Raw genomic sequence first — 27,479 nt, forward strand, 5'->3', positions numbered from 1 at the left:
TTAGTGCTAGCTAACAGAAACTACACTGTGAATAACAATTCTACAGGGGAGAATTGTCATCCTTAAAATTACCATTTAGTGAGGAGAGGTCCTTCTCTCAAAATACAAAAGCCCTCTTGGTTTCTAATTCTCCCCCCCCCCCCCTTTTTTTTTCTTTGGGGGTGCATAGAAACGTGATGTTTGTATGTGTGTCCATGGGAAGTTAATAAACTATAGTAAGGATGCTAAATCAGTGTGGCTGGGAAAAGTCAACTATTAAATATCACTAGAGAATTCATCGGAAAGAAAAGATAAAACAATTTAATACTAATTTACTGGAATAAAAAATAAAACAATTCAAACAACATTTTTCCAAAAAAATAAATAAATGAATTTGAAAACAAAAAAGGAAGTGTCCAGAGTCTCTAGAGGTCCCTAACGGAAGCTTATGGAATGGAGTCCTTGTGAGTTGTTGGTACATTTGTTTTTTATTAAAATTTTTCAGTGATGGCTTTTTCATGTGATTTTTTTTTTTTAGTTTCTATAGTCAAACAGTAGGTCAGGTCAGAGTTTCTGAGCACATCTCTCAACATTAACTGAAATAAACCACATTGAACACCAAGAAACAGCCATGAGTCTGAAATGACAAATTTATTTCTGCTTTGTACCTGCAAGCTCTTTTCCTGGATTTCAATTAAGACTTCTCTTTTTGTAAAACCAGCAAGTCTGATTTTTTTTTTATTTAATATTAGTAAAGGGAGCTTTAAATAATTCTTGAAACTCTGAGAGTTTCCCTGATAAGTCTTTATTGCTAATTTAAAAATTTTTCCTGGCCAGTTGTAATGTCATCTGTTTCAGGAAAATCAATAAACTTGTCTTTGGTCTTCCTTCCTATGGTAATTTAAGAGTTTATTTTACATAGTGATGATGAAACTGGCCACTGAAGGTAGGTCAAATTTGCTAAGATGTGTGACCTAACGTCCGGAGCAGATCACCCTTTTTATTTAAATGTAAGGATGTAATCTGTTTTTTGAGAAGTATAACTTCCCTTGAATGTTAATAAAAGGATTGTCTTGAGATGAAAAGTCAGATAGTTTAGTGGGAAGATATGATGTATATGAAGAGGCATAGTTAAACTGTTGAATGTGAGTGTTGTGTCACACTAACGTTGCCTTTTAGATGATTGCTTACATTAGTGAATAGAGCAATTATTACAATGCATTTTGAACACCATGTAGACTTTTGCTTTAACAGGAAACTTTTGCATTGTGTGTTATAACCTTTTCTATGACTTTGCATTTCTCTGGTCTTTGTGCACTTTTTAAAATTTTGCTTCCTAAAGGCAGTTTCTGCTCATCTGCCTCCCTCTGACTGTTCCTCACTACGAATGATGTAGAACCAGCTTGTCACATATAATCAGGTTTGTAAAAGCAGGAGAATCAAAGATTAAAAAAAAACCCCAGGATGTTTTCTGTATACTAGCAGCTAGGCTGAGGAAGGAGTCACAGATTTAGTATGCTGTTGTGAGAAGAAGGCAGAGAAGCCATTTTATTTGGAAGCAGTTCTGGAGTAGCTACAGCACTCTCAGTCACAGTGGGGATATTGCAGAGGACATGAGGGAGTGTTGGATTAACGTAGAAGAGAATTGGTTGATAACAATGAAAGAAATATTTATGGGAGTGCAGGCAGCGTTATTTCTGGTGCTTGACTAACACATTTATCTTTCTCTTTCTTCCTCTCCCTAGGTGTGGATTGTGGCGTTCCACCTTCTGTTTTAAATGCACATCCAGCATCCGTAAGTGGGACCACATACAGAAGTGAAGTTACTTACAATTGTGCTCATGGTTACTTTATTGCAAGCGGCAATCAGACTGCAGTCTGCAATGCCAAAGGACAGTGGGATGGTACTGATTTGGTGTGCAAAGGTAAATCAAAACCGCCTTCAGATTTAATTAACATGGATACTGTTTCAGCCACCATAATAAATAGCAGTCATCAGTTAGAGACATCCTCTTCTGGCATATGAATTTCAGTTACAAAACAAAAGCCATGTATTAAACAGTTTTGTTTTGTTTTATCTGTGTTGCTAATGAAGTTGCAATAAACTGTCAAAAGTTAGCATTATAAAGACAAAATCCCAGTGCATGTCAGGCACAGGGATTACCATGAGATGATAGCAGCCTAAATTCCTGCCATTTTTCTAGCTCAATATCTACTCTGTGGTTGAAGCCACTACTCAGAAATTGAACCACTATTAGCTGTTAGCATCCCCTTAAAATTCCCGTATTTGGAGAGTTTCCAGCTTGTTCTGATGATTTGTAATAGGTACATACATTCATACCCATTGGGATATGAAAAGAAAGTTAGTCGTGATGGAGGATGTATTGCCCATTGCAATACATACGTTTAACTCTTCCTTTAAAGGTTGTACAGATCATGATTCTATAAACTTTGGTTTTTACTTCTTTGTTTTCATTTTTTTGAGTAGAATTTCAGAATCACTTAAGATTATTTATTGAACAGTTTTTAAAGCACTTGTTTTCTGCATATAAGCTTTCATGAAGGTAAGATTTTTCATTCTTATGTTGTGTACTTCTTACAAGTGAAGTGATGCCGAATCTTTTATTGGGGTGTAACATTCCTTGGGGGTTTGAAAGGGAATTTTAACCCTAAATAATAATATTCCATTGATTTGATCTTCACTCTTTATTTTTTGTGGCCTAATTTTATTATGAAGCCCCTGGAAACAACTAAGGAAATGAACTAATTTATAAGTGCATTAGCCTAGCTTTCTAATAATCTCTGAAGTAGTCTGAATAATCCATCAAATTTTCCCCCAGAAGTGCTCTTTCTGCTTCTCTGTAGCAGCTTCTCCTTTTTTCCAAAGCTTGAATTAAATTCACTAGCAAAGGAACATAACCTTCTTGATGGTCTTCTTCTGTGTCACACCTTGGCCGTGTCTCATTTTTCAGCTCTGTTGTTACTAATTACAGGTAAAGGAATAAAGAGCACATGGGGGATGAGTGTTGTGGGCAGATAGATCCATTTATAAAAATTTGTTTAGATCCTTGTTCTCCATTTCTAAACAGGATACTCTGTTACTTTATGGTTCATCTTGAAGGTTAAATGCCCCACCCTGCTAGAAAGTCTCCAGTCACAAAATTCTGGGTTCTAAAGGGCTGGCCTGGCTTCTAGAAAGCACTAGGAAGTGGAAAAAAGTGAAGTGTTTCTTGCTGGGACAATTCCGTCTCTCTTCCTTAAACACTTTGGTATGCCTTGCCTGTTTTCATTTTCAGGTTTTGTTATCCTGTTTTTTCTGTTGCAGAAATAGACTGTGGCAAACCTTTGCTGATTCCACACACAGAAATAATCTGGGACAACTCTACCACTCTAGGAAGCAGAGTGTACTATCAGTGTAAAGAAGGATATTATTTTAATGGAGAAAGGAATTTTTCAGAATGCACAACAGATCAGTTGTGGGAGAATATTACATACAAATGCAAAGGTAAATATTACTGTAGGAAGTTGCTGTGGGATTTGCTGTTTAAATAATTTCTCATTCCTGTTCTAAAGGTAGGAAAGAAGGAAGCACAAAGACAAGAAATCCCTTTCTAATTTACGATGTAGGGAACGTGGTGTACTTTTGGATGGAAAGATCAAGCAAGAGAATGTTAACCGTGAAACAATTTTTAGTGGATGCCACAGATCTTTCGGTAGCTGTCTTGCTTTTTATTTCAAACAGAAATGGCCTAATGCAACTGGAGTTGCTGAGAACCTTCAATTTTAAAAGCCAGGAAAATGTCAGGAGATAAGCAGAAGGCTTTTAACAGAATTTTGTTGTGGGCCTAATACCATAAATTGCACTGTGATGGAAGTAGGGGCAATAGAATTCAAAACTCCTTTGTTTGTTTCTGTCATAATGCCCAAAGTAAAACTTGTTCATGGTTGCCTTTCTGGCCTATATCCAGTTGTCTGAATTTCAGTCCAGAAAGATTTTCTCATAAAAGAATGAGTCCTGAGAAGGGAGATGTGTAATGAAGATGTTGTCGTACTGGGCTTGGAAACAGGATGTACAGACATTTTAATAATAGCAAAAAATTAGCAGATGTTTTGGACTATTGCTGTTGTGCTCCTTAGTGGTGTTCTGTGTCCGTAGAAAGAGGTGTCACAAGATAGCAGTTCTGTCTTTTGCAGATGGTAATGTTCCTGTAGCTTTGTAATATCCACTTTTTTCAAAAGGACTGGAAGTGTGTGTTTTGACTGCTACCACTTCACAGACCAAGCCTTTAGCCAGAGAATTGCCACTTGATGCCTCTCTTGACTCACTTGATGTCTTGAGCATTCACTGTGAATATAAAACGTGTGACATCAAATAAAATGAGCATGCAGAAAAGCAGTTCTGTCACTTTTTATAGTGCCCTAATAAAAATGAAACTGCTGTTGTCAGAAGTCATAATTCATATTTCATTTAGGCTATTTGTATAGCTGTACTTTCTGAATTGGTTTTGAAGCCAGCATTGTGTAGAGGGCTAAGTTTATCTGATGTGTCAGTCTTTGCCATACTGAGAGTTCTGTCTTGAGCACTCTGAAGCTTTGAAGGGCCTGAACCTGCAGACTGTACTCACAGAATTACCATGGATTTCAGCAAGAGCTTTGCCAGAGGCAAAAACATAGACTGCAACCTCTTGTTGCTGGTTCAGAGAGCCAAAAAAGTCAGAGTTATGCTCAAATAGAATGGGAAAAACCTTAAAGAATAGCCTAACTAGTCCACGATCCTTTGAAAAAAAAAAAAAATCATGAAGATGAAATTAGTATAAAGGTCTTCAGCTTCTTCTACATTTTTCACACTTATTAGAGGTAACAAATGACTTCCAAATGAAATGAAAGTTCTGTTTCAGTAATGATGCCTATCAGCTGTATATGATCTTAAGGGTATGTGTAATTAATCAGTAATTCCCATTAAAATGAGATAAAATCATGTACCATTCCAAAATAACTTATGATAGAAGTCAGAAAACCATTTGTCTTTTCCTACTGCCTGAAAAACCTCATTTGAAGTAAGGAAATTAAGAAATTGCCATGAGCATGTTCCCTTTGACAAGTAATCACTCCTTCATTTCTTAGGCAGCGATTGCTATGGAATGCCCTTTATTTGCATTGTCTGTTGGGGTATATAGTAAATGTATGTGTATATAAGTATGTTTGCTAGTAGCTGATTTAAATGTTAAAAAATTACTTAACAAAATTAATTTTACTGAGAGATACTGATCAGATTAAGCCATCAGCAGTGAAGTCTGGCAGCAGCCAGCTGAATTACAGTCTTCCTTTCCCAACCGCTGATTTGTATACATAAACTCAAAACTAAAGTGCAGAGAACATACCAGCATTTAAATGCCTGCTGTCCAGTATGCTCAATGTGTGAGTCTGGACATCCTGTACAGCTTGTCCTGGAAGAACTTGTTTTTCCCCTGCAGAGCAAAGGAATGCGTGGTTTCATTTATTTTCATTGCAGAAATGGTGTATTCCAGGCACACATTGTGTTGAGCTCTGGTGGGATTTCATGGTAAATCTGCTAAGTTTTTTTTCAGAGTGAAAACAAGGTCCTCTTGTGGGAATAAAGTTTCAGTTTGTTTCAGGGAAGGGCTTTGGCTATAAAGCACTGTAGCATGCAGTGGTGGTATACGAGATAGTCTGAAACAAGAAGCGTGGTTTTCCCATTGTGAATTTCAGAGGAGAAGTTGTCAGTTTGAGCATTTTTGATAATAATATTTATCTTATTGAGAGAAGTTGTTCTGAGTGTGGGCTCAAAATGGGAAATAAGGTAACAATACTTAGAGTTGCCTTTTTTTATAAAAGGGAAAAGTATAGAATGAAGGCTTCCTACACATTTTTCTTTTTGAGTGAATTCAAAAAGAAGGAGGTTTTTTGATTTATCATGGCTGTAAGAAGGCTAGAATTAAGGTGATTTGTGCCGTGGCTATCTAACCAAGATGCTTGTTCCTAAATCTGCACTTGCAAATGGCACAGTGTGCAATGTATATCATAAGCTATTGCCAAGTCCATGAAGGGTATCTTTTTGAGAAAGGCAGGGAGAGGAACTGCTGTCTGAAATAAAAAAGTGTAAATGAATTGGTTTTGTTTTTCATTGAACTTGGATACAAATGTTTGATAGCAAAAGGTCAGGAAGGGCTAACAGATGCTGAAGTAAAATCTTTTCCCCTTGTAATATGTGTAGATGGTAAATGTGCACGCATGTGCACACATACACACACAAACAGAGCTTAACTTTTTGAGAACTTCTTTCTTTGGTTAAGATGAATTATGGTGAATAGGGTACTCACGACGTTGCTTTGCGCTTAATACCTTGTGCAGCTTTAAAACTGGTACTTTTTCCAATCTTCTTCAGAGTTATGATGGGGTCAGTTCATGCACAAATGGGGCAGTGTCTGATGCAGTTTTTCATGTTAATTAGACAATTGTTACAGATATTTTGGAGGGAAGTAGTCCCTTTACCTACTGCAGCTCTCTTCATCCTGTTTGCGAAGTCTTCCCTTCTACTATTCATCAAGCTTTTTCCAATTTCCCAGTCCCCAGTCCTAGAGATACCCTCGTCATGCAGAGCTCTTTCACAGTATCTGATCTGATCTTTCTGTAGCAATTGGCTCTAATCCCAGCTATAAGCACATGGGCTGGGTTGGCTGTTGCTCACCATTCAGATCCTAGAAAACTCATTCTCTGTGTCCGTTTTCTTTGGAGATTGTTAGTGTTCAGTGTGTTTAGCATCTGTTGGTTTGGGTAGCAACAATATGGTGTCTTAAGAAAGACAAACAGTTTCTCCAATTTCCTTATTTTTATCAAAGGAAAAGATTATTTAATGCAGACTTGCATTTTAACTTTTCAGTATTTAAATAAGTCTACAGTACCACTATTCACTATGCTATTAGAAATATAGCAGGAAAAAGCTGATGTAGTCAAAAAAGAAAATTGACCTCTGTGTCCCTTTAGTGCTGAGTAGTGTTAGGCAGTAAGGGCTGTCAGCAGATTGTAGGCTTCATGTGTATGGTGTATAGAGGAAAAGATGATCCAGTCCCAACGTATTGTGAACCTGGAACTCAGGGATAAAATCATTCTTCACACCAATGCACATTCAGTCTGAGCCTGAGCTTGGAGCTTCTGTGTCATAAACTTCTGCGTGCACGCTCTTTTTTACATTACCTCCTACTAAATTCAATGTGAACTATTCCTCTTTCACTAAAGGTTAATTTTCTGTTTCAGAATGCTTCATTTTTCTGTGTTGTGACTCCTCATCCACAAATAGAATTTAGCTGTCTGTTTTGACCTCTGGAGATTTTGTTGAGATAATGTGGAACTTGGGTATTATGGTAGTGAGGAGTGTCTTCAAAACATCAAAAGAGTAAGGTGTTAGTTGGTTTTGAGCCATTTCCCAGAAAATGGGTGTTGTACGCCAGCACTGAAAATCCTAACAGATGAAGAGAGTGGAGGATGCTTGCTGAATACATGCTTCAGAGATTTGAAGGTTTAGAGGGAAGAGCAGTTTGATGAATCAGTCCAGAGAAGGCATAACAGATTGTCCACACTGTGCACTTGAAAACATTGCAGAAGAGGAAAAGAATACTTTCATAATGCAAAAAAACCCAAAAAACCCCCCAAAAAACCTTGAAAAAAATGACAAGCAAAATCTGAATCCAGTCTGGAATAAAGAGAGCAGGATCATCCTTCAGGTATAATTTAACTGTAAACCTACAGCAAAGGTAATTTGCATGCAACTGAGGAGGTCTAGTTACTCTGGTTTTAATCCAGAGTTGTTTTCCCTTTGCTTTCACTTTCCCTCCCTTCTCCTATGCTTCATCCCTTTTCCCAGTGACTGATTTCCCCTCTGGCTAGAATGCTCTGAGATGTCAGGTTTTGCATCCTTACATACACAATAAGAGATGTTTCTGTGATGGCAGCATCAGTAATTTCCACACAACAATGAATGGGTTAACTGTCACTCTCATAACTTTTATTCACAGCCATGTGTAAATAGTTCATGTCGACAGTTAAGACCTTAATAGAAAAGGTGTCACTCACATCTGTGGGCATTGATTCAAACCCCATGGTTCTGTAGGAATAAGAACACCATCAAACAATTAGGATAATTATAGTCATCAGTGGAAAAGATCTGATTGGCCTGAGTTCTTGTAAAGGCCTAATTTGATATGTTAAATCCAGACAGCTGGTAATCTGGTAATTTCTTTAGTTGCCTGGAAGAACACAGTTGGAGTCTGTGTTGTGGGAGGTGCTACTTCTTAGATCGAAGTGATGCAACCCTGTGACAATTAAACAAAAAGATGTAGCTTTTTGCAGGGCTATTTATGCTTTTGTCTGTCTGTTTCTTTCTTTCTTTCTTTGAAACTGAATTAATTACCCAGTTTGTGATTGCAAATACTAGTCTTGGGAGCCTCTTTCAGCTGGGGAGTAGATCATGTGCTTTTCTAATCCCAGCCCATCTAATCCCATCTAGTCTGACACTCTTGATTGATACATCTTTCCTTTGTAAGTATGCTCACAATTGCATCTCTTATGTTCTTGTCAGTCTGGTTCAATACATGAATTACTCTGCTCCTGATTGTCTCTTGGTAACATTTTAGACCAAAGGAAGTAGTAAATCATTAGCTATCTCTGTTCCTTCCTGCATGACTGTTTCTGCCTACAGCTTTGCTGTTTCTTTGTGGATTTCCTCTGTGTAAAGTGTGGGGCTGAAGGTGAAAACCTGCTGAAATTTTGCAGTGTTATTTAAACTGGAAGCAAGGATGTTACTCAAAATGTGAAAAAGTCATAAAAACTTCTTGTGCTACCCTAAAAGGTATAAATACTGAAGATACTTCTTTGTAAAATAAATTCCATATGTAATTGTGAAAGCTACTATGCAAGAGGAGTTTGCCTATAAGCTATGGAACAGGTGCCTTGAAACAGTATGAGCAGAAGTTCTCTTTGAAATGTTTGCTCTCATTTCATTTCTGTGTCTGAACATATGTGTGCATGTTAGTAGCAGATGGCATTTGCAGCATCATTCACAGTTTTAACAGAATTGAACAGGCAAAACATATTAAAAAAGCTAATACTTGGATTCTGCCTGCCCACCCCCCCCCCAATTGCATGTATGTGTGAGGATTGGTGGGAAGAGCTCTCTAAGTGAATTTGCACGTGTGGATGCTCTTTTAGCTGCTTGCAGAAGATGAAATGTCAGATTGGAGCTGTGTCTCTCTGCTTTCTGGTAAATACCTGTTTTTCATGCAAATTTAAAAATACTTCACTCTTAAGATGTGTCTTGAGCTGAGGTCAGTGGTAGTCAAGTGCTCTTTCAAATGAGGACTAGTGGATCATATAGGTGAAAGAAGTCCTGTAGTTGTAATAGCTGTTCAGACATAAAGTTGTCTGTGTGTTAAAATTTATGTCTGAACTGGCAAATAATAACACTGAGTACTAGGACCTGAACACGCAGAGCCTGATAAGCGAAGGATTAAGGTTGGTCCTCACAGCACAGGGTTAAGGCAGCAGAGCATGGCAATACAGGCATTTATGCTCTGGCTGTAATTACTGTGAAGATTTTCTCACACACTCAAGCGCAGAGAGAGGCCCTCCTTCCTAGCAGAGCTTTTAAAAGTGGAGTAAAGAAGGCTGAGACCTTCACTCCTTGTTTTTTCCTTCTTAAAATTAATTTCTTTGGCTTTCTTAGCATGATTTCTCCCTCTTCAGCACTCACTGGCACTGTTGCTCGCTTTTTGCATTCTCCCATTTGTGTTCTGTTTTACCAGCACCTGTGTTTCTCGGCTGCTGAAAGCCAGGTGCTGTTTGCATCTTTCTACCCTCTCCCAGATTTGTCTTTCGGTATTTGACACCTCCAGGATCTTTTCCACCCTTCTGCTCTGGTCACCATGCATGTCATTTCTAGGACCTTTCCCTTGGGTGGCACGGAGATAGTGAGGGTAACCTGGAGGTCAGTGGAGCAGCAGTGGCATCCAGTGGCCTTCTTGGTTTCTCACAAGTTGAAATTTCTAGTGAAGTATGGTGAAATTGAGGGTCTTCATTTTTCCCATCTCATTTGTGAGTTCTGAGTGAAAGCTGTTGATCAAAATCAGGTATGTTGAAGACCTGGATGCCACTGTTTGCTAAGACGTCACATTGAGGCCAGGCACGTATGGTGCATTTTACATTGGGAGTTCCCAAGCTCTGGAAGTGACTGGCACTGTTATATTTCACAAGAGGGCTAATCTGTCAGGGAACCTGTTTACCTCTAGGTGTGAGAATAGTTTAAAACATGCGTAAATGTGGTGCTTAGGGAAGTGGTTTAGAGGTGGACTTGGCAGTGTTGGGTTAACGGTGGGACTTGGTGATTTTAGAAGTTTTTTCCAACCAAAACTATTCTGTGATTCTATGGTTAGGCCCTCACCAGGCTGTTCTTGTTGATGCGGTTAATTCAGCCCTTTGGCAGTACCCAAGGGTTGTAGAGGTTCTGCTTCAAGTACCTCTAAGTTTCTCATCACTGCATAGCCTGTGTGTCATTTTCCATTCACATAGTATGAAGATCCATCAAAGGGTTAGATCCGAGTTCTCTAGAGGTTGATCTTGCCGATCTTCCCGTAGACAGCTGGGGTGAAACACTACCTTAGCACAGTCATGATGCAGCTCACCATCGGAGGGAACAGGCAGTGAAGTTGCTGGATTCAAAACATGACATCTTTTTAAAATAATATTATCTGCAGTAATTCACAACAATGTGCTCTTTGTGGGGACAATGTTTGCCTAGCATTTTGTTTAAAAATCAGTTCTACTTCATGCAGGACATACACAGTTCTTGGGTGGCCCAGAACTAATGGTCTGCTCTTTTTTATGGTAGTCACTGTTGCTGCTGTCACTTTAACACAGGAATTATTCCCTGCCACTGCAGGACCCACTACAGGATCCAGTTGAGTAATAAGCTACAGGGCAATGATATGAACCTTGCTTTTAAGTAAGGACTCTGCTAGCTACTCATACACAACATGCAACAACAGCCCATGCATGTTCTCATGCACAAATAGCTCAAAGGGCTTGGAGTAATCTGGCCATCTCAGTGTTTGAGCAGAAGCTAAGGCTCCTTTTATAGCTTGGAAAGCCTTTTCTCTCTCTGGACCTCAGCTTACAGGCTCCACTTCCTCTGCCTTGGTAGCCTCTGTCCATGGCTTAACTCAGGTATCCAGAGTCTGGAGTGTACTACTGCGCATAAAAATCCTCGCAGTTGTTTGTTACCAGTTGATGTATTTCTACAGTAGCCTGGACCTGTTCTGGGTCTACTAATATTTTTCCTTCTTTTAATAGGAATCCTAAATATTTTCCTTCCTGAAACACAGCTGAAGCTTAGAAAGACATGCACGGTGACCTTTTGTTTTGTTTTGCTAAAGCAGTACATAGACAAATAGTATCTTTTAAACAATCTTAGTATGTCTTGCTGGCAAGTAACAAGTAGTTCACATATTGTACAAGAGATGATTCTCCTGGTAACTCTATCTTTCAAATGATTGCCCAGTATTTGTGGAAAAAAATTGTAGGAGACTCTGCAAACCCTTGTGCGGAGATGCGTCCAGATTAGTTGTTTTCCTTACCATGTGAAGGCAGACAACATTGCCTGTTCTTGTCAAACAGAATCCTAAAGAAGGTGGTGGTTAGATCAATCACTGTAAAATATTTTGCCCAATGTGGTATTTGCAAAAGTATAGTGGAGGGATCAGGCACCACAGTGTGAGGAGCCACTACATGCTGGTTGATTGCCCGCAAATCTCGTACAAAAGGGTATCCTGGATCCCCATCTTCATCTAGTCTGTTCTTTTTTTAAAGGGAGTACAGGAGTATTAAAAGGTGACATATTTTTAAAATTTCTTGGGCTAAATATGGGTGTCTCTGCTTTTGGATGCTCTTTTCTGCTTCCTGGGGAATGGGGTACTGTTTCATGGCCAGTGGGGCTCTTCCCTTAGTTTTAATGTTTACTGGTTGAGCTGATACCAGCAGTTCTACACCCTTGCTGGTGTACACCAGCTCTGTTGGTACGGATTTCAATACTTCTTGTATTTTCAGCTCATTACTCGAACCTTTAGTGATCACACTCATCCCCATGATTATTGAATCTATCCCCTCAAGTGGCAGACATAATTCTACATCTAAAGCCTGCAAGAGATCTCTTTCTAAAAAAGCACGCTGTGGAATCCTCTGCTAACACGAATCTTCCCTGTATGCTCTTATTTCCTATTGTAACTAGTAAGGGACTACTCAAATCACTTTCCCCTTGTCCTGTGACTCCATGCATTAAAATTTTTGTCCATAGTCACTGATCCTTTTGGAGTAAAATTTAAAAGAGACAAAGTTGCTCCTATATTTCACCAAAAATTCAACTTCATGACCTGCTACTTTGTCTTGTATGCATCCCTGCTGTTCTCAATGATTTTCCCACATATTAAAAATCTCCAGCTCCCTTAATCGCTCATAATTCACCGAGTCTCCCTCCTCTAGTCATTGCAAGTGATTATTTTCCCAGGTTAACCTTTCATGTTGATAATTTCCTTCTCTTCAGGTTTCTCTTGGATGGAGAAGGCATTCTCATCGTATATGTCCCACATTTCCACAATAATGACATTCTCTCCCTCCATTTTACCTTGTTTTCCTTTCTCTGTTCCTTTGTCGTGGGCCAAATCCCATACCTGGTTTTCTTTTCCGTCTGCCCCTGCCTCTTCTACATTTTTTGCCAATGCAACTGCCAACAAAATGGCTTCTTGTTCCTTCACTACCTTTCTCTCTTCCATTTGCTCTGCTCTTGACCATCATATACAAACGCTGCCACACTTAAAATTTTCTGCAAATTTTCTCCTTGCCAGCCCAGCATGTGATCGTTAAAATAGTTGCAGATGTCAGAGGTGGCTTGATCCACAAACACACTTGCTGCCAATTCATTATTAAAATTCTGGAGAGTCATTCCCCAGTACATCAACAAAGCCTGTTGCAATCTTCCCCAGTGGCTGCTGAGGTGTCCCTCTGGCCTCCGTCTACGTTTCTGTACTTCAGTTTACTTTTACCTCCTCGCAAACTCTAAGCACATTTATCAGATTTCTAACTACTGTTTGGCAATTATCTCTATCTGTTTATTATAATCCCAATTAGGATCAACCTAAGGCCAGGCAGTTCGATTCCCCCTGCCTGTTGGGTTAATTCCATGCGTGGGCATGCGCGCACACCCCCGCCACCCCCCCCACCCCCCACCTCCCCGCTGCTGCTGGCTGCATTGCAAGAGGATTAGGAATAACATTAGAAACCGCCAGGTAAAGCCCAGCAGAAGTAACAAGTGATACAGGCAGGGGAGTACAGGGTGGTGCAGAGCTCTGCAGGTGCCTTGGTTAAATTACTCACAACTGCTGCAGTTAAAGTTCTCCTTTGAGGTTTTTGTACTCATTTTCCACCATCCTCTTTATGGTGGTCATGTGCCCAATTGTCCAATACGTATCAATAATCTGTTTGGTGAGGTTTTTCATTTTCCAAGATTTTCTAGAGCGTAGCCGCTTTTTTTTAATGAAATCAAAGGATCCTTCATGGAGCTATAGCCCCGTTCCTCTACGTACTGGCCAGTCTTCCTTACCGGATGCTATTGTGTGTTTTTTGACAAACTTGCTGTATCATAAATTCTGTCCAAATTTCATAATAAGTTGGCTAAGGACGTCCCCTTTTTCCATGTTGGGTATATTCCCATAGCTTTTTGCTGAGAGGGGCTCGTACCCTTTGACTATGTGCTTTATGCTGATCAGGCCACACACCGCAAACAGCTGCTGCAAGTACTTTCACCAAGTCTGCCCAGAGAAATTTAACACTCGTGCTTCAGTGCCTCTCACTCCAAAGGTCCCAGGTGAACTCACCCGCTGCAGCAGTTGGATGCTCGGAGATGAGAGGATCCAAAGGTGATGGCCTAGGGTCCCACCTGGGTCGCCAAACTGTTAAGGAGGTTTCTTCACCGTAGGTTTCCCACAGCAGAGTTTCAGGCTTTAAATCCCATGAGATAATTTATTTGGATGGTACAGCAGTTGTAACAGCTCAAGCTGGGTGCCTCCACGGAGGGACCCTGAACAAAGAAGTTCCTGGGCAATTATACCCTTACAATCTAAGTTCACCTCCCCTCATGTGGCAGTTCAGGCCAATAGTAATATTAGGGTCTAGGGTCTTCATATTCTTCATTGGGTCCTTTCTTTATTTCTAGGCAGGCTGCTTCTTTTATCTCTAGGGTTGCTGCCTCTGCTGATGGTTGTAGCCTCTTTTATCTTCCAGCTTAAACCAGCTTTGGGGCCTTCTTTTACTTAGCTAGGAAAGAGTTCAGCAAAAGTTCAATATATCTAGGTGAAAGTCATTGCTTGTGGCCTACAGTTTTGGCAAATTTAGCCACTTAAACTAAGTTAGTTATGCCAACATTTAAGCTAAGCTTAACAACTACTATTTCCCAACAAATATTTCTGAGCTATCTACTAAGGCTGTCCTATAAATCCCTTTCATTTTTTCAGCAGCTAGTAAAGGCTTTTCAGCTTAGAATCTATATAAGCTTGGATTTATATGACTTTGGTCATGTAGTGAATGTAATAATCAAATATGGTAGCAGGACAAAGGAATGACTGTTCGAAGGCTGGTGGAGGAAAGAAGAGGAGCAAATAAGTTCACTGTCAATCAGAGTTGTGACCAGAAGGAGCTTTGTTCTTAGCTCTGGGAGGATACTTGATTATCTTGTCACGCGAAGGCAAGTGCTCTGTGTCTGATGACAGCAATGAGAGAACTGCCTAAAAAAAGAATGGATGTGTTGATATTCCTGGCTGTGCTTTTTCTCTGAGGCCTAAGTGAGCTTTTCAAAGTGTGTGAATTAACATAGGTCTGTTGAGGGATGTATCTCTGGTTGCTGCAGTTGTACTCCCTACATGCTTAGTTCGTTCTTTCGGCTTCATTCTTTTGATACAGTGTTTGTTCTGAAAAGTGTTTCACTGTGACCATGTTACTTAATTCTGTTTATGATAAAGCAAGAAAAAATGTCAACACCTTTTAAAAAGCAACCAAACAAATAATGAGCAAAACCATTCATTAGGCTACAAAAAAGCTCTTTTCCAATCTAACACAGAAGCTTTCTTGAAGCACCTAATGCAGGTTGTTGTATTCAGAAGAGCATTTTTTTCTACGTTTGACTTACTGGTAGCATCATTTTCTTACAGACAGCTCTCTTAAATCTGCTTGACTTTTTTACTTGCAGTTTAATGAGACTTCTAATCCATGAGTTCCAATGGTCTACCAGGTCTTCAAGCTGGTTTGTGAGTGGCTCATTCTTTAGAAGACAGACCACTGCATGTCGTGAGATCCACACGCTGGCACTTAAGTTCAAGGAGAATATAGAACGGGTGGCAGAAGTAGTGGAATTGGGGCATTGTTTATTACCCTAATATATTTAGGTTTATTCTTCATATTTAGTGATTTAATACTGTCATAAGTACACTTTAATGAAAGACCCCAATGAGGAATACAGGAATACATGGTACAAGTTTAATGTATTGTGACTAGGAGGAACGTCTGAAGCAGAGCAAAATGTCTTTTCTCATTGGCTCTTTTGCCTCGATTGGTCAACAGATATGAAAGATTCCAGTCTTTAGTACAGTAGATACTGAAGATCCTTGTGTAAGAAACAATGCTGTTGTATATGTATGCTTTTATAAATAGGAACATATCAGTGGTCTGATGGAGTTAATGAGCTTGTTCTTTTGCTGTCAGGAACTGCAATGTAGTTTTAATGTCATCTTCAAGATCTGTAAAGTCATTAGAATTAAAATTGTTCGACTTTAAAATGCAAGCCTAATGAAGTGTTTTGTTTTTATTAGCCATGGTATTTTATGTAATGCTGGCTGTGTGTTTAAGGACTTCACAGTCATTAGCTCAGAACATGCTACTTCAGTTAGCCTTGTATTTTAATTTTAGGAGCTGACACAGTTAAGGGACTAACTTCTGCCTACCTTGCTTTATTTTTCCTGCTTGATACAAAAACAAAGAAAAAGGAAGAAATAAACAATTGCTCCAAACATATTAAGATTTGCATGAGAAATAATAACTGCTGTAATTCTGTGTTGATGTTTTTGCTCACAGAGGAGGAATTATTCAGTAATTTGTCCATATTCAATGAAACGTGTGTGAAGTGGCAAAGGAAAACTGGAAGACTGGGAGTGCAGGAAACGTACACAGTAAGTGGGGCAGTATTTGAGATCAGGAGTAGCTTTGTCCTGGTTAATTCTGGTGACTCAACAGTGGAGATTTGTTTTGTGGGTTTTGTTTGTATGATCATTTGTCTTACTCTTCCCAGTGAACTGCCTAGAAACCGAAAGGTGGTTGGGTTAGGAAAGAAACAAATCCCTGTCCTCAAGTTAGGTGAAAACCTCAAAAACTGTTGGGGTCCCATTCCAGTAAATCACTTAAACATCTGCTTGCAACTGTAAGAAGCATTTCAGCACAAGTTTATGTTTTAGCAAAATTCCGTTGTAGAGCTCAAGGTCACATTGACATAGAAAACATTGCAAAACTTGGGCTCTGTCCCTATCTGTGATGCAAACATTTCAAGTAAACAGTGTATCACTTGCAGATACTGGATGTAACTTGGTTTAAAAATGCAAGGTATATTGTAATACTGTGCCTTGTGCAAGAGATTCAACCATCTTATTTTTGAATGTTTTAGAACTTTTTTTCATGGAAATTGAAAGCAACCTTGGTAAAAACTTTTAATTCTTATGTTTGTATATGGAAAAAAAAAAAAAGGTAAAGATAAAAATTCTCAGAAACAAATAGTTCAGTCAGTATTATTGAAAGCCAAAACAAAATGATAAGAATTCCTGTGTTTTGAAAGTGTCAACATCCCAAGAAGGGTTGTTTTTTTGAGCATGTAGAAATAGGGAAAAAAAAAGAGCATTGTTTAGGATCTCCAGAGTGGGTAGGTTAATGTGGAAAATACGTTTCAAGGTTGAATGATAATTTTGGAAAAGAACTTGTCTTTCTCCTGTGTTATAAACCAATGTTTGAGCGTTTTTATTGAACACTGCTTTTTATTGAGCACTGCTCACTGCTGAGATGGAAAAAAACAAGTTCCCAATTACCCTAAACAATTTCAAACCAGTACTTTTCATATACTCATTGTTAACTGGCAAGCTGTGGATCTCAGGTGTAATGTGCATGTGCTTTTGCCTGAATTCAACTATCTGCAAGGCACTTCAGAATATTTAAAACTGATGATGATGTAGGCATAGCATGCATGCAGTAAAGTTCAGAACACAGTCTGGACTGCCTTGATCAAGCTCAACTAAATATTTTTTTTGTGTCCCTTCATGTTGTACAAACAACAGGTTTCTTTTTTACTGCACTCGTATGATCTTAGGGAAGCTTGTCTTTACTGTTGTTCGGCGTTCAGTCTTATTACTGTTTCTGTAGGGCAAGGGGGAAAAACTAGAAAAGAGGAAAGAAAACAAGCAGATGTAGTTTCCATCTGTGTGCTGTAAACAAGAAAGAATATTTATTTACATCTTACTATTTGTGGTGGAGGTGTTTGTAGGGTCCACATTATAGATTCCTTCTATTTGTTGTAGAAATGAATGAATAAAATATTCATAACAGTCAGAAGAAATCAAAGATCTAATTTATTAAGCCATCTTGTTGCATCAAAACAGTTAGGCACAAGCCTGTTTTTTTTTTATTAGCTGATATTCTAAAACAGATGTAATCCTAGGTTCTCAAGGTTTAATTGAACTAGTATTCTGAATTTTGGAGAGCCACAACCAATTGCACCATTGTTTTTGTTAATCCTTCGATAGTTTCACATACTGGGCCAAAGATGGGATGAGAAGACGTTCTCAGAAGATGCAATATTTAACATCACTACAAGTGAAGATAATCCAAAGGTGTGTTTAGATCTCAACTCTGGCAGTAACTATGTGGTGAATATTACTACCATGTCTTCCACAGACGTCGCTGTCTCAGTTACAGTAGCAGTTCAAACAAAGGGTAGGTTGTGTTTTGTATTCTCTGTACTTACAGAACTTAACTGTGCTGCAGAGTTAACTGTTTTGAGTCTAGCAGACAGGATAGCAGGCTGTATCCTAGACTACGTAATTCTTTATGCTGACTGCACAAACGTAGCCGTCATCAGCATCCTCTTCTTCTGCAAGGCTATTTTTTTTCTACTCACTGTGGCCATTGAATCTATGAGCAAACAGAGCAGTGGCAGGAAATGCCCTTCATAAAGATTTGGCAAACTTGCTTCTTCAGGATTTGTCTTCTGGCTGAGGCAGGATTGGTGCGGTGGCATTCCTGGCAACACGTTGGAATTTCAGTCCGTGGTACAATGCTTACTGGGTTCCATTTCTTGCCTTGAAAACTGATTCTCTGCTTGTGGGAGAATTCTCTGTTACTGAGCTGTGTGGTACTAATCTAAATGATGTGAGCATTATAGATAATGTTCCTGTGTTTAGCAGTGATGAGAAGTGCTATGGCAGTTTTTCAGTATTTGTAGAGAAGGCATGTTCTAACAGCAGGTTTCTGTAGTATTTTGGTCATGGAAATGTTAAGCTTGCCTGATACACTAATTCTGATGAGACAGATTTTGAGAAACAATTGCCTTTGGAATGCACAAAAATATTTTTACCTAGAGGGTATCAACTGTGACAAATTGTTCTATGATAACATTATTTCCATCAGAAGGTTTGCACCCTATAATCTTTCTGTCATTATAACCTCCCTAGCTTTGGACAAAAAAATCTTACCTTGATTTCCTGAATACCATGCTTGGGTAAAAGCATGGAAAATGTTCATGTTTTACTTACTGTGTTTGTTCATTCAAAAAGAAATTAGATTCTGCCTCCTTCTCAGAAGAAAATTAAAATCAAAACCCTTTTTTTAATTTTCAGCTACTCATATTCAATTAAGTTGAAGAAGGTGAAGTTTTTGTAATACGTTGTTCTTTTTTTTTTTTTTCTCTACAGTAAAGGAAGCTTTCAATAATGTATTAATTTTTAATGATACCTGCTTGAAATGGCAGAGAAATGTCAGGGGAACTGATGTGGAAGACAGATACTCAGTAAGTGACAATCTGTATTTTTAATCTAGAAAACAATTTATATCAATCACCTGTATGAAAAAACCTGTAATTTTTCAAACACTCACTGCTCACAGTGTTCCTCATTCTAATGATGTCTCTCATAAAAACCTAGGGAGTAAGCTTTCATAGCAGCCTTCGGAAAAGAAAAAAACCAACATGCTCTTTTGTAGTCTCCTGGGTTTTGTTTATTTTTTCCCCCTTTTCTACTCTATTTTGCCTTCCCTATCTGAACTTTCAACTTTGTCATATTTAGGCCTCAGACAACTCTGTTCCAATTCTATGGAGTCTGTCCACTCTGACTTTGATATGCCTTCAATCTTCCCTCATCCCGGCAGAGCATTTCTACACGAACTATCTCTGCCAGGACTCTTGACCACCTGCTGTTGTCTCAAATCTCCCATGTGCTAAGAGGTGCTCAGAGATTGTCTAAAGGCATAGGATCTATTTAAAGGAAAATTAGCACATGATTAAAATAGAGCAACCATTTTAGTTTTCGTTAACAGAGGAGTGATCAGGAGAGGCCTAAGATTAGTGACTTCATGATCATTTGGGACATCAACAACAAAACAAACACACAGAATCCTACTGAAACAAACAAACAAAAACCCATGGGTCTGCTTCTAGCAGCTTCTCACAGAAGCCACCCCTGTAGCCCCCCCCCCCGCTACCAAAACCTTGCCACGCAAAACCAACACACCTGGAAACAGCTGTCTGTAGACAGATAGTGGAGGGTACTTGGCATTTTCACATAGGTCAAAATGACTTGATTTTGACTTGATTCTCAGGGTCAAACCAGAAGAGTGTTCATGTGAGCTTACTTTCATAATTTATCACTTTGCACTGTGAGGGTATACTAAAATGAAAGTGCACTATTACTGGAAGCCTGTTTTGTAGCAGGAAATCAAAACTTCGTGGAAATTACAGTAATAATAAAAAAGAGAATAGACTAGGAGGAGGAGAAGTGAAAGAACTAGAACAATGTCAGAGCTGATCAAGAGGGACTGCAATTCCTGTCAAATTTTGGAAGTGTTTGAATTTCAGTAAGTCACTGCCAACATTTTTGGCATTCAGGATGCAGTGATGTGTTTTTCTGCTATTTCTTCTAATTTAGAGCATGACTGAATGCAAGTGATGTATTAAAACAATGCAATTTCCATGCTGTGATTGGTTACAGTTTCATGTGCAAGGCCAGCGTTGGTATCAGAAGGAGTTCTTTCATGAAATGACCATCAACCTTACCACACACAAGCAGGCTCCAGAAGTTTGTTTTGATTTGCAGCCAGGCACCAATTACTCTGTTAATATTTCCATGGTAGCTTTGAATTTTTCGCTGCTCATTTCCATGACAACACAAATCACAGGTAGGTACTGCCATTTGTTTTATGTATTTATAAAAGCACCTATTGGGTGCAAGAGGCTTAAGTGAAACAGCATTGTTGACCTTAGTGTTGTATGGGTTGTCAAAGTGTGCTTTCCATGCTCAGAATTGTTCATTGTTGTTTGTTTTCACAGATTTCGTAGAGTTGACAGTCCAACAGCAGAAGGGGCAGAGAAATGTGGTTGCAATGTTTTGGAGTGTCATTTTGGCACAGCAGGGAAAAGATAGTTTGGTGGGTTAGACACAAGATTGGTATCTACGGGAGCTAGGGCAGGGACTTTAACCCATCAGAGGATAAGTCACTTTTTCTGTATGAGTTCCCTCCACTGTGAACTGGAGATAATAGCAAAACTGCACTTCATGTGGGTATTTATGACAACACATATCACTGAAGTCTGCAGGGATCCAGAGTAGAGAGTCCTGCAAGTACCTCAGACAGGTACCTTCATCTGTCATTGGTAGAGTATAAAACATAAAAGGTATTTGAGCAAATAAAGTTCTGTAGGGAGAGTCTTGGCTTCACTATTTAACAGGATATTTATATGGCACTAAAAAGCTGTGATTAAAAACATGTCATTTTTTAGCTCGTTTTTACCTGTACTCTGCCCTGGTGAGGCCACATCTGGAATATTGTGTCCAGTTCTGGGCTCCTCAGTTCAAGAAAGACAGGAACTACTGGAGAGAGTTCAGCGGAGGGCTACGAGAATGATTGGGGACTGGAGCATCTCTCATATGAGGAAAGGCTGAGAGCACTGGGTCTCTTTAGTCTGGGAAGACTGAGAGAGGATCTGATCAATACATATAAATATCTAAAGGGTGGGTGTCAAGAGGATGGGGCCAGAGTCTTTTCAGCAGTGCCCAGTGACAGGACAAGGGGCAGTGGGCACAAACTGGAATATGGGAAGTTCCATCTCAACGTGAGGAAAAACTTCTTCACATTGAGGGTGACCGAGCACTGGAACAGGCTGCCCAGAGAGGTTGTGGAGTTTCCTCCTCCGGAGATAATTCAAAACCCGCCTGGACATGATCCTGTGCAACCTGCTGTAGCAGGGGGCTTGGCCTAGACGATCTCCAGAGGTCCCTTCCAACCCCTACCAATCTGTGAATCTGTTTTTGTTTAGAACAGTTTTGCACCATCCTTATACTGTCAGACTTTCTGTATTAGGTTATTATCATTCTACTGTGAAGTGCAGTGTTTGGTGCTGGGTGTCTGTCTTCATGTTGGGGCCACAAATTGTCATCGGTAAGAAACATGAAAGCCCTCTGAGTGTCTGTACCTCTGTTCAGGCACTAGATGGAACCAGTTCTCCTCTGATGATTATGAAGAACTGGGGATTTGTGGGGCTTTTGAAACTAATAGTATTACAATATTTTTAATAGTAAATCTAAGGTTTTTAAGCTTCATAAAATGCAAAACATCTCGTTTCCTAAAGCTGTTTAGGATATATGATGACCTAGATTTATTTTTTTTTTAAATGAAATTACAGTAATGATTTTGTAATTAATTTTCAACAAGTTTCCTAGCTGTCACTCAAAATGGTGTCCATGAGTTCATGAGTACATGTAGCTTTGCAAAAAACTAATAAGCTGTCTTAGAATTTGGTCGACTGACGGAATTTTTTGAATACATACTCAGAGTAGCTCTTTACTCCTAAACTCTGCAGGATTGCATCAGTTCACTTCCTCAGCAGAACCCTTTGCAGCAGGTGCTGTGTGAAGTGGTATTTGTGCCTTGGCAGCTGGCATGTTTTCCCCTCTGCTGAGTTACTGCTTAACAAATGCACGTGCATAGCCCCGGAAGAGGTCTTTGCGTAAAAGTTAGGTCATTTCCATCTTGAAAGAAGATCCTGCTACAGAAGCCATTTTCTATCTTGTAGTTGCCTTTTTCAATGAGCAATAAAAGGTAGGTGTGGCTCTCTCATTAAGAATCTTCATCAAAAACTTGCCATGCAAACACTCCATATTGTGCTTTTTTTAATGGAAGTCAAAAAATAAAAGTACATCTTTTTGTAGTTGAAATTGAGTGAAAATTAAAAAGCCAACAGCAATCATGCTGCAAAGCTCAACAAATAATGAGAATTTGAGTAAGATGTTAAGTTCGTTGCTGTTTCAGCTTATCAAAGGTAAAAAGGACACAGTTAGAATAATTCTGGCAGTGTCCCTTTGACTTCTGTGCCTTATGTTTCAGGAATTGAATTATCTGTACAAGCAATTTATTTAAGAACTATTTATAATTTTAGAGTAGGTGTATAATTTGCTGCTTCATTTGTCCAGTTATTTTGTAGTCATGTGCGTTGTTAAACCAGACAATTTTGTTTCCACGGTGCGTGGAGTGATCTCAGCTTATCTGCCAGCTCAAGTCTGAAAAGTGGTGGGTTTTTTGTGCTCTGGTGGTTTTCTGGCTAAATGGTACTGTATAAATGCAAGATCAGCCTCAAGTACAGAGACTCAGAGGAAACTGAGAAAAGTGTTTTACTTTTAATGTACTGTAGGTGGCCCCATGTGTTTAAGGTTTCATATAGCATCCTTTAACAAATGCAGTCAGCTGGTCTGTTTCCCCAGTGGGGTCAAATCCAGATGTTGTATCTCCTTGACTTTCACACAGCTTCTGCATTTTAAGAGTTCAGGAAATCTTAACTGTAGAGTTGCAACTTCTGTGAAGAGACATTGGATGAGCACTGCCTAACGGACTTTATTATCCTTGTCAGGAAATTATCTGGTGTAAATTTTTAAATACTGTTGCAGAATACAATAAGCATGTAAATGCTAGCAGTAAGTTTGGGCCTTTTTTCAGAAAGGATGATTTGCAAATGCATGTTAAGAAAGCTACTTTATATTCTGAATATCTATATTTGTATTTATGTATCTCCTCAATGAGGATATATTATATTTGTAGTGTTTCTAAAGAAAAAAAGCAAGGACTTGGGACTAAAAAGCCTGCTTTTCTCCCTGGCAAGTAGTGTCCTTTAAAAATAGTTCTGTACTAAACACAAAGTTGGTTTTGCCCATCATCTTGCAGATGGTAAATATAGTCTAGCAAATGCTTTATGGATCATTGAAATTCTGCTCCTTTCATACTTGCAGTACCAGGCATCTTGCATGGTCTTTTATGTCTTCTTAGCTTATTTTAGACAAGCTCTTATCACCTGTCTACTTGAGATAGGAAACTGAGTCAGTTATAAAAAATGATTAGGCAGTGATTATATTGTAGTTGTAAAAAGATGGTAGCAAGATTGTCTTTTATGGAAGAAGGGAGTTTGTGTCTGGAGGAGTGTCTTGTGGATGTACTTTCTCGTTCATTATTCTATTGGGACTACACTACTTACACATGGCTTCCTTTTCCTTTTTGAAGATCAGACGAGGCATTGTTCTTAATTTGATTGTTTTCACATAGGAATTTAAGACGACTGAATTTTGTAACCACTTTCAAGTGTTTGAAAAACAGAATAATAGATGAAGTGCCAGTGCTTTTGGTTTCACTTCTAATATCCTAAAGAAGAGTAAAGTTTTCAGTTGAGCTGCATTAAAATACTATTAATATTTGAATCTGTTTGCAAGCTCTGCTTTGGGATAGATTTTTTTATGATGGATATGACAATATTGTGGTCTTTGGGAAGTTCGTTAATTCCTACTTATTTACAATGTCTGGCTAGCTTTTTTAGTTTAGAGCAGACCACTGTGACCTAAAACATCATACTTACATGACATAAAATTTTCTGGACACTAGAAATATATCCTTTGTGCCTAAATTACTAGATTACATTTCCTTCTTGTAAAATAATTAAATTGTAATTGAATCTCATAAAGATTCAGTGATGATTTCTCATTACTCTTCATCCTCTCAATTTTTTTGTTATAATCAAGGTGTATTTTGAGTTCCTTCTATGCTTACTGTTCAGACATGCTGCCATTTCTTACGTATTTGTACATGCACTTTCCAGTGGGTTTAGGTAAATTTGACCTCAAGCCTGTGTACCTTCAGACAGTTGTAGTAGTTCCTATGTTTCTAGCTGCTATTGGTTTTGTTTTAGTCCAGGATATACCTGCAGGCCACATAGTCTTGTGTATATATCTTCTCTCTCTTCATATAAACATGTAAGTCAGTAAGAAGAGCCACAAGCAGGGAGTCTAGAAAGTGACTTGAATTAGAAGAATGAATTCCCTCACATACTGAGTATAATCTTCTAGAGCCCTTCATTTTCATCTCAGTATGTGAAAAGCCTACTACATTACAGATCAGATTGTGATGTCTAATTTGTTTGCCTGCCCATGGATGTATGCTCACACTTAAAAGATACATTATTGTTCTGCTCTATGTGATGGAAAAGATTTACACTTACTCTTTCATAAAGGGACTTCTTTAAGGTCTGGAAAAGGAGAGAAAAGCCAGATCTACTTTCCAGTAAGGAGGTGAAAGACTGTTGGAGATGCGGTGATCTGACAGCTCTTATTCTGACAGCACATCATGTACCTGCAGAAAGACAGTCTGTTACAGTGTGCAGCTTCAGAGCATGAGTATTGCAAAGAAAGGAGCTTGTTATTTATGCAGTGGGGGAAGAGGAGTGATTAAAACCTGAGCATGATGATTTTTTTTTTTTTATGTAGGGAGTAAGTTAGCTGCTAGTCCTGTAAACACTTTCATACATATGTTCATGCACGCACTTTGTAGTTTTATGTAGACACTATTCAAATGCATGGTTTTTAAGTTCGTACGAACTCCGTTTCTCTGTTCTTTTTCTGACCTCCTTCATAGCAATAATTTTTTCATAAATACTTGCAAAGTCATGATCGTTCTCATCACCTCTGTCATTCTGTTCACAAAGCACTTGATACAGGTGGCACAGTCTATGCTTTATAGCCAGTCCTGTACAAGCTGAACAAAATTCTTTGCTTTTTCAGTCTTTTTCCATCTGTGTGAACTGGGGGTTCTTTAGTATTGCTTCAGGTAGTCCTTTACAAATTCATAGTGATGTATCTGCATCAGCCTTTATGTTGTGCTCACCTAGTTAGTTAAAGTAGTTATGCTGTAATACGTACAGTAAACTTAATTTGGACTTGGTGGTTCAATTCTATTACTATTGTAAAGCTTAGTCATTAGCACAAAATGATGAAGGAAGGTTATAAAGAGGGCTGTGCTGGCACTGAGCAAAGGGGGTTTTTAATAAGGTACAAGTCATTCCATTTAAGAGGTTTTGTGCATATCCATATATAGGGTAGGATAGAAGTGGATTTGTGCATTCATTGTTGAAGTGTCTGTGTATAGGAGATTCACAACCTTTCTTGCCTGCATTATATATCCAAAGGTAAGTAGCACAGTGTTGTCCCAGTTACAGCTTCTGAGCTGTACAAAAGGTCAGATGACAGGAAAGGCAGTAAATATTCCTGTTATTACTGCTGGAGAATGTCATAAAAGTAGCCATGCTGCTTGTATTGTGCCAGTTTGCCTGTGAAGTTCTCGGACTGCAGCAGTAAACAGTATTGGCAAAACACAGGGCTTTAAAACAAGAAGTAAACAGTTAATTTCCAGGATTGAAGAAAAAAATTTAGCTCTTCCATGATGAAATGCCTTCATGATAACTGATAGTGAACTGCTTCCAGCGTGCTAGCTTTTTCTGAAGAGCGTGATTAGGGTGTAACACCAAACAGGCTTTTGCTCCAGCGTTGAGGGGTGTGCTGTTTGTGCTGTTCCAATGGTAGGCACTTCCTGGCATGCACTTCGTTCCTGTAGCCCGCCTACGTGTTCAGAGGGAGACTCAGCAAATGGCTTTGTATTGTAGAAAATGAGCCTGAATATGAAATGTCCAAGTGTTAGTAACATAGCACTGCTATGATAGGGAAGTGCTTCGAGTGGGACTATCACTGGATATACTTGCTTTTCTTGCTATGTTCTGCATTTTCTGGGTGCTGCTACAGATATGTTAATGTGTTCTGCTGGTGAAGGTTTTAAAAAAAACCAACAACCCAAAACCCTTTAGAAAAGGCAAAGCACTAACAGCACCTGAGCAGACTGGAGGATCTTGCTTTCTTCTCACAGCCCACGTAGTGCAAAGTCTTTGTCTCTCTGTAGCTTTCCCCTTTTCCCTTCACCTGTTTTAGATGGTGTTAAGTCAGGTTTTTTTCCACATGGATTTTTAAATCTGGAAATTGTGATGATCTCACAGCAGACTTTTTAAGATGTTTCTAGAAATGTGTTTCTTTTAATAAAAGCTCGCAGTGGCCAAATACTGCGTGTGGAATATCTCCTTCAGAGTTTCCTTTCTGGTTATTTAAGCAAAAATGAAGTCCATTCCTATTATTATTATTACTGCTACTTCACATTGTTGCAAATTGTTCACTTTTCTTATTAAAACAGGCAGATTGTCTTCGATGTGTTTGATGTTTGTAGTAGTTAGTATTTCTTACCAGCAACTACAAATGCAAAAGAGTCCAAATTTTGAAAGCACTGTGTGTGGGTTTTTTCAGATTTTGCTCTCCTTCGGACACTTACTAGGGCTGTCAGTGTCAGATGGCTGTTTATTTTCATGTTTTGCATTTTTCCTGTCAAAGTATAGAAAATAAAAAAAATATAGTTGTTATGAACTGAATCAGCAGTCTGTTTGCCCCCTATTCCCCCTTGCGTTGCTGACCTGGAAAAAAGATGCAAAACTGTTGCATGCAAAGCGCATTCTGGCTGGCATTAAAGAAGAAATTCCCACGGTTTTCTTGGAAACTGGAAAAATCTATAGAGAAATTAATAATAGTGTCTTCTGGTAGTACTGGATGCCAAAGGAAAGGAAGATAGGAGAAGTGTGCCAGGTAAATCTACCCTGACAGATATTTTTTCCTGTCACTCTGTCCACTGGCAACGTCTGTGCTGCGGAACCATTGAAGTTAAGGGAGGGTTTACAGATATTAAGTTCTGTTTGCTTAGGTTTGCAAGGTGTAAAGGACGTAAAGGTTTGCTGT

The 27,479-nt window shown here is 38.9% G+C and overlaps 1 protein-coding gene across 3 annotated transcripts in view; it reads left to right on the forward strand.

Moving 5' to 3' along the window:
• The window catches only part of SUSD1 (sushi domain containing 1), a 49,149-nt gene that overhangs the window by 6,510 nt on the left and 15,160 nt on the right, over positions 1–27,479 (forward strand). For all 3 annotated transcript variants that reach the window (XM_075739386.1, XM_075739387.1, XM_075739388.1), the window contains exons 6-11: positions 1,725–1,904; positions 3,305–3,484; positions 16,165–16,259; positions 17,874–18,063; positions 19,041–19,135; positions 20,331–20,517. In XM_075739386.1, the coding sequence (XP_075595501.1) occupies positions 1,725–1,904; positions 3,305–3,484; positions 16,165–16,259; positions 17,874–18,063; positions 19,041–19,135; positions 20,331–20,517 (927 nt within the window). The remainder of the gene's footprint in view (positions 1–1,724; positions 1,905–3,304; positions 3,485–16,164; positions 16,260–17,873; positions 18,064–19,040; positions 19,136–20,330; positions 20,518–27,479) is intronic.

This window comes from Balearica regulorum, chromosome Z, assembly GCF_011004875.1.
Source record: "Balearica regulorum gibbericeps isolate bBalReg1 chromosome Z, bBalReg1.pri, whole genome shotgun sequence".
Classification (NCBI taxonomy): domain Eukaryota; kingdom Metazoa; phylum Chordata; class Aves; order Gruiformes; family Gruidae; genus Balearica; species Balearica regulorum.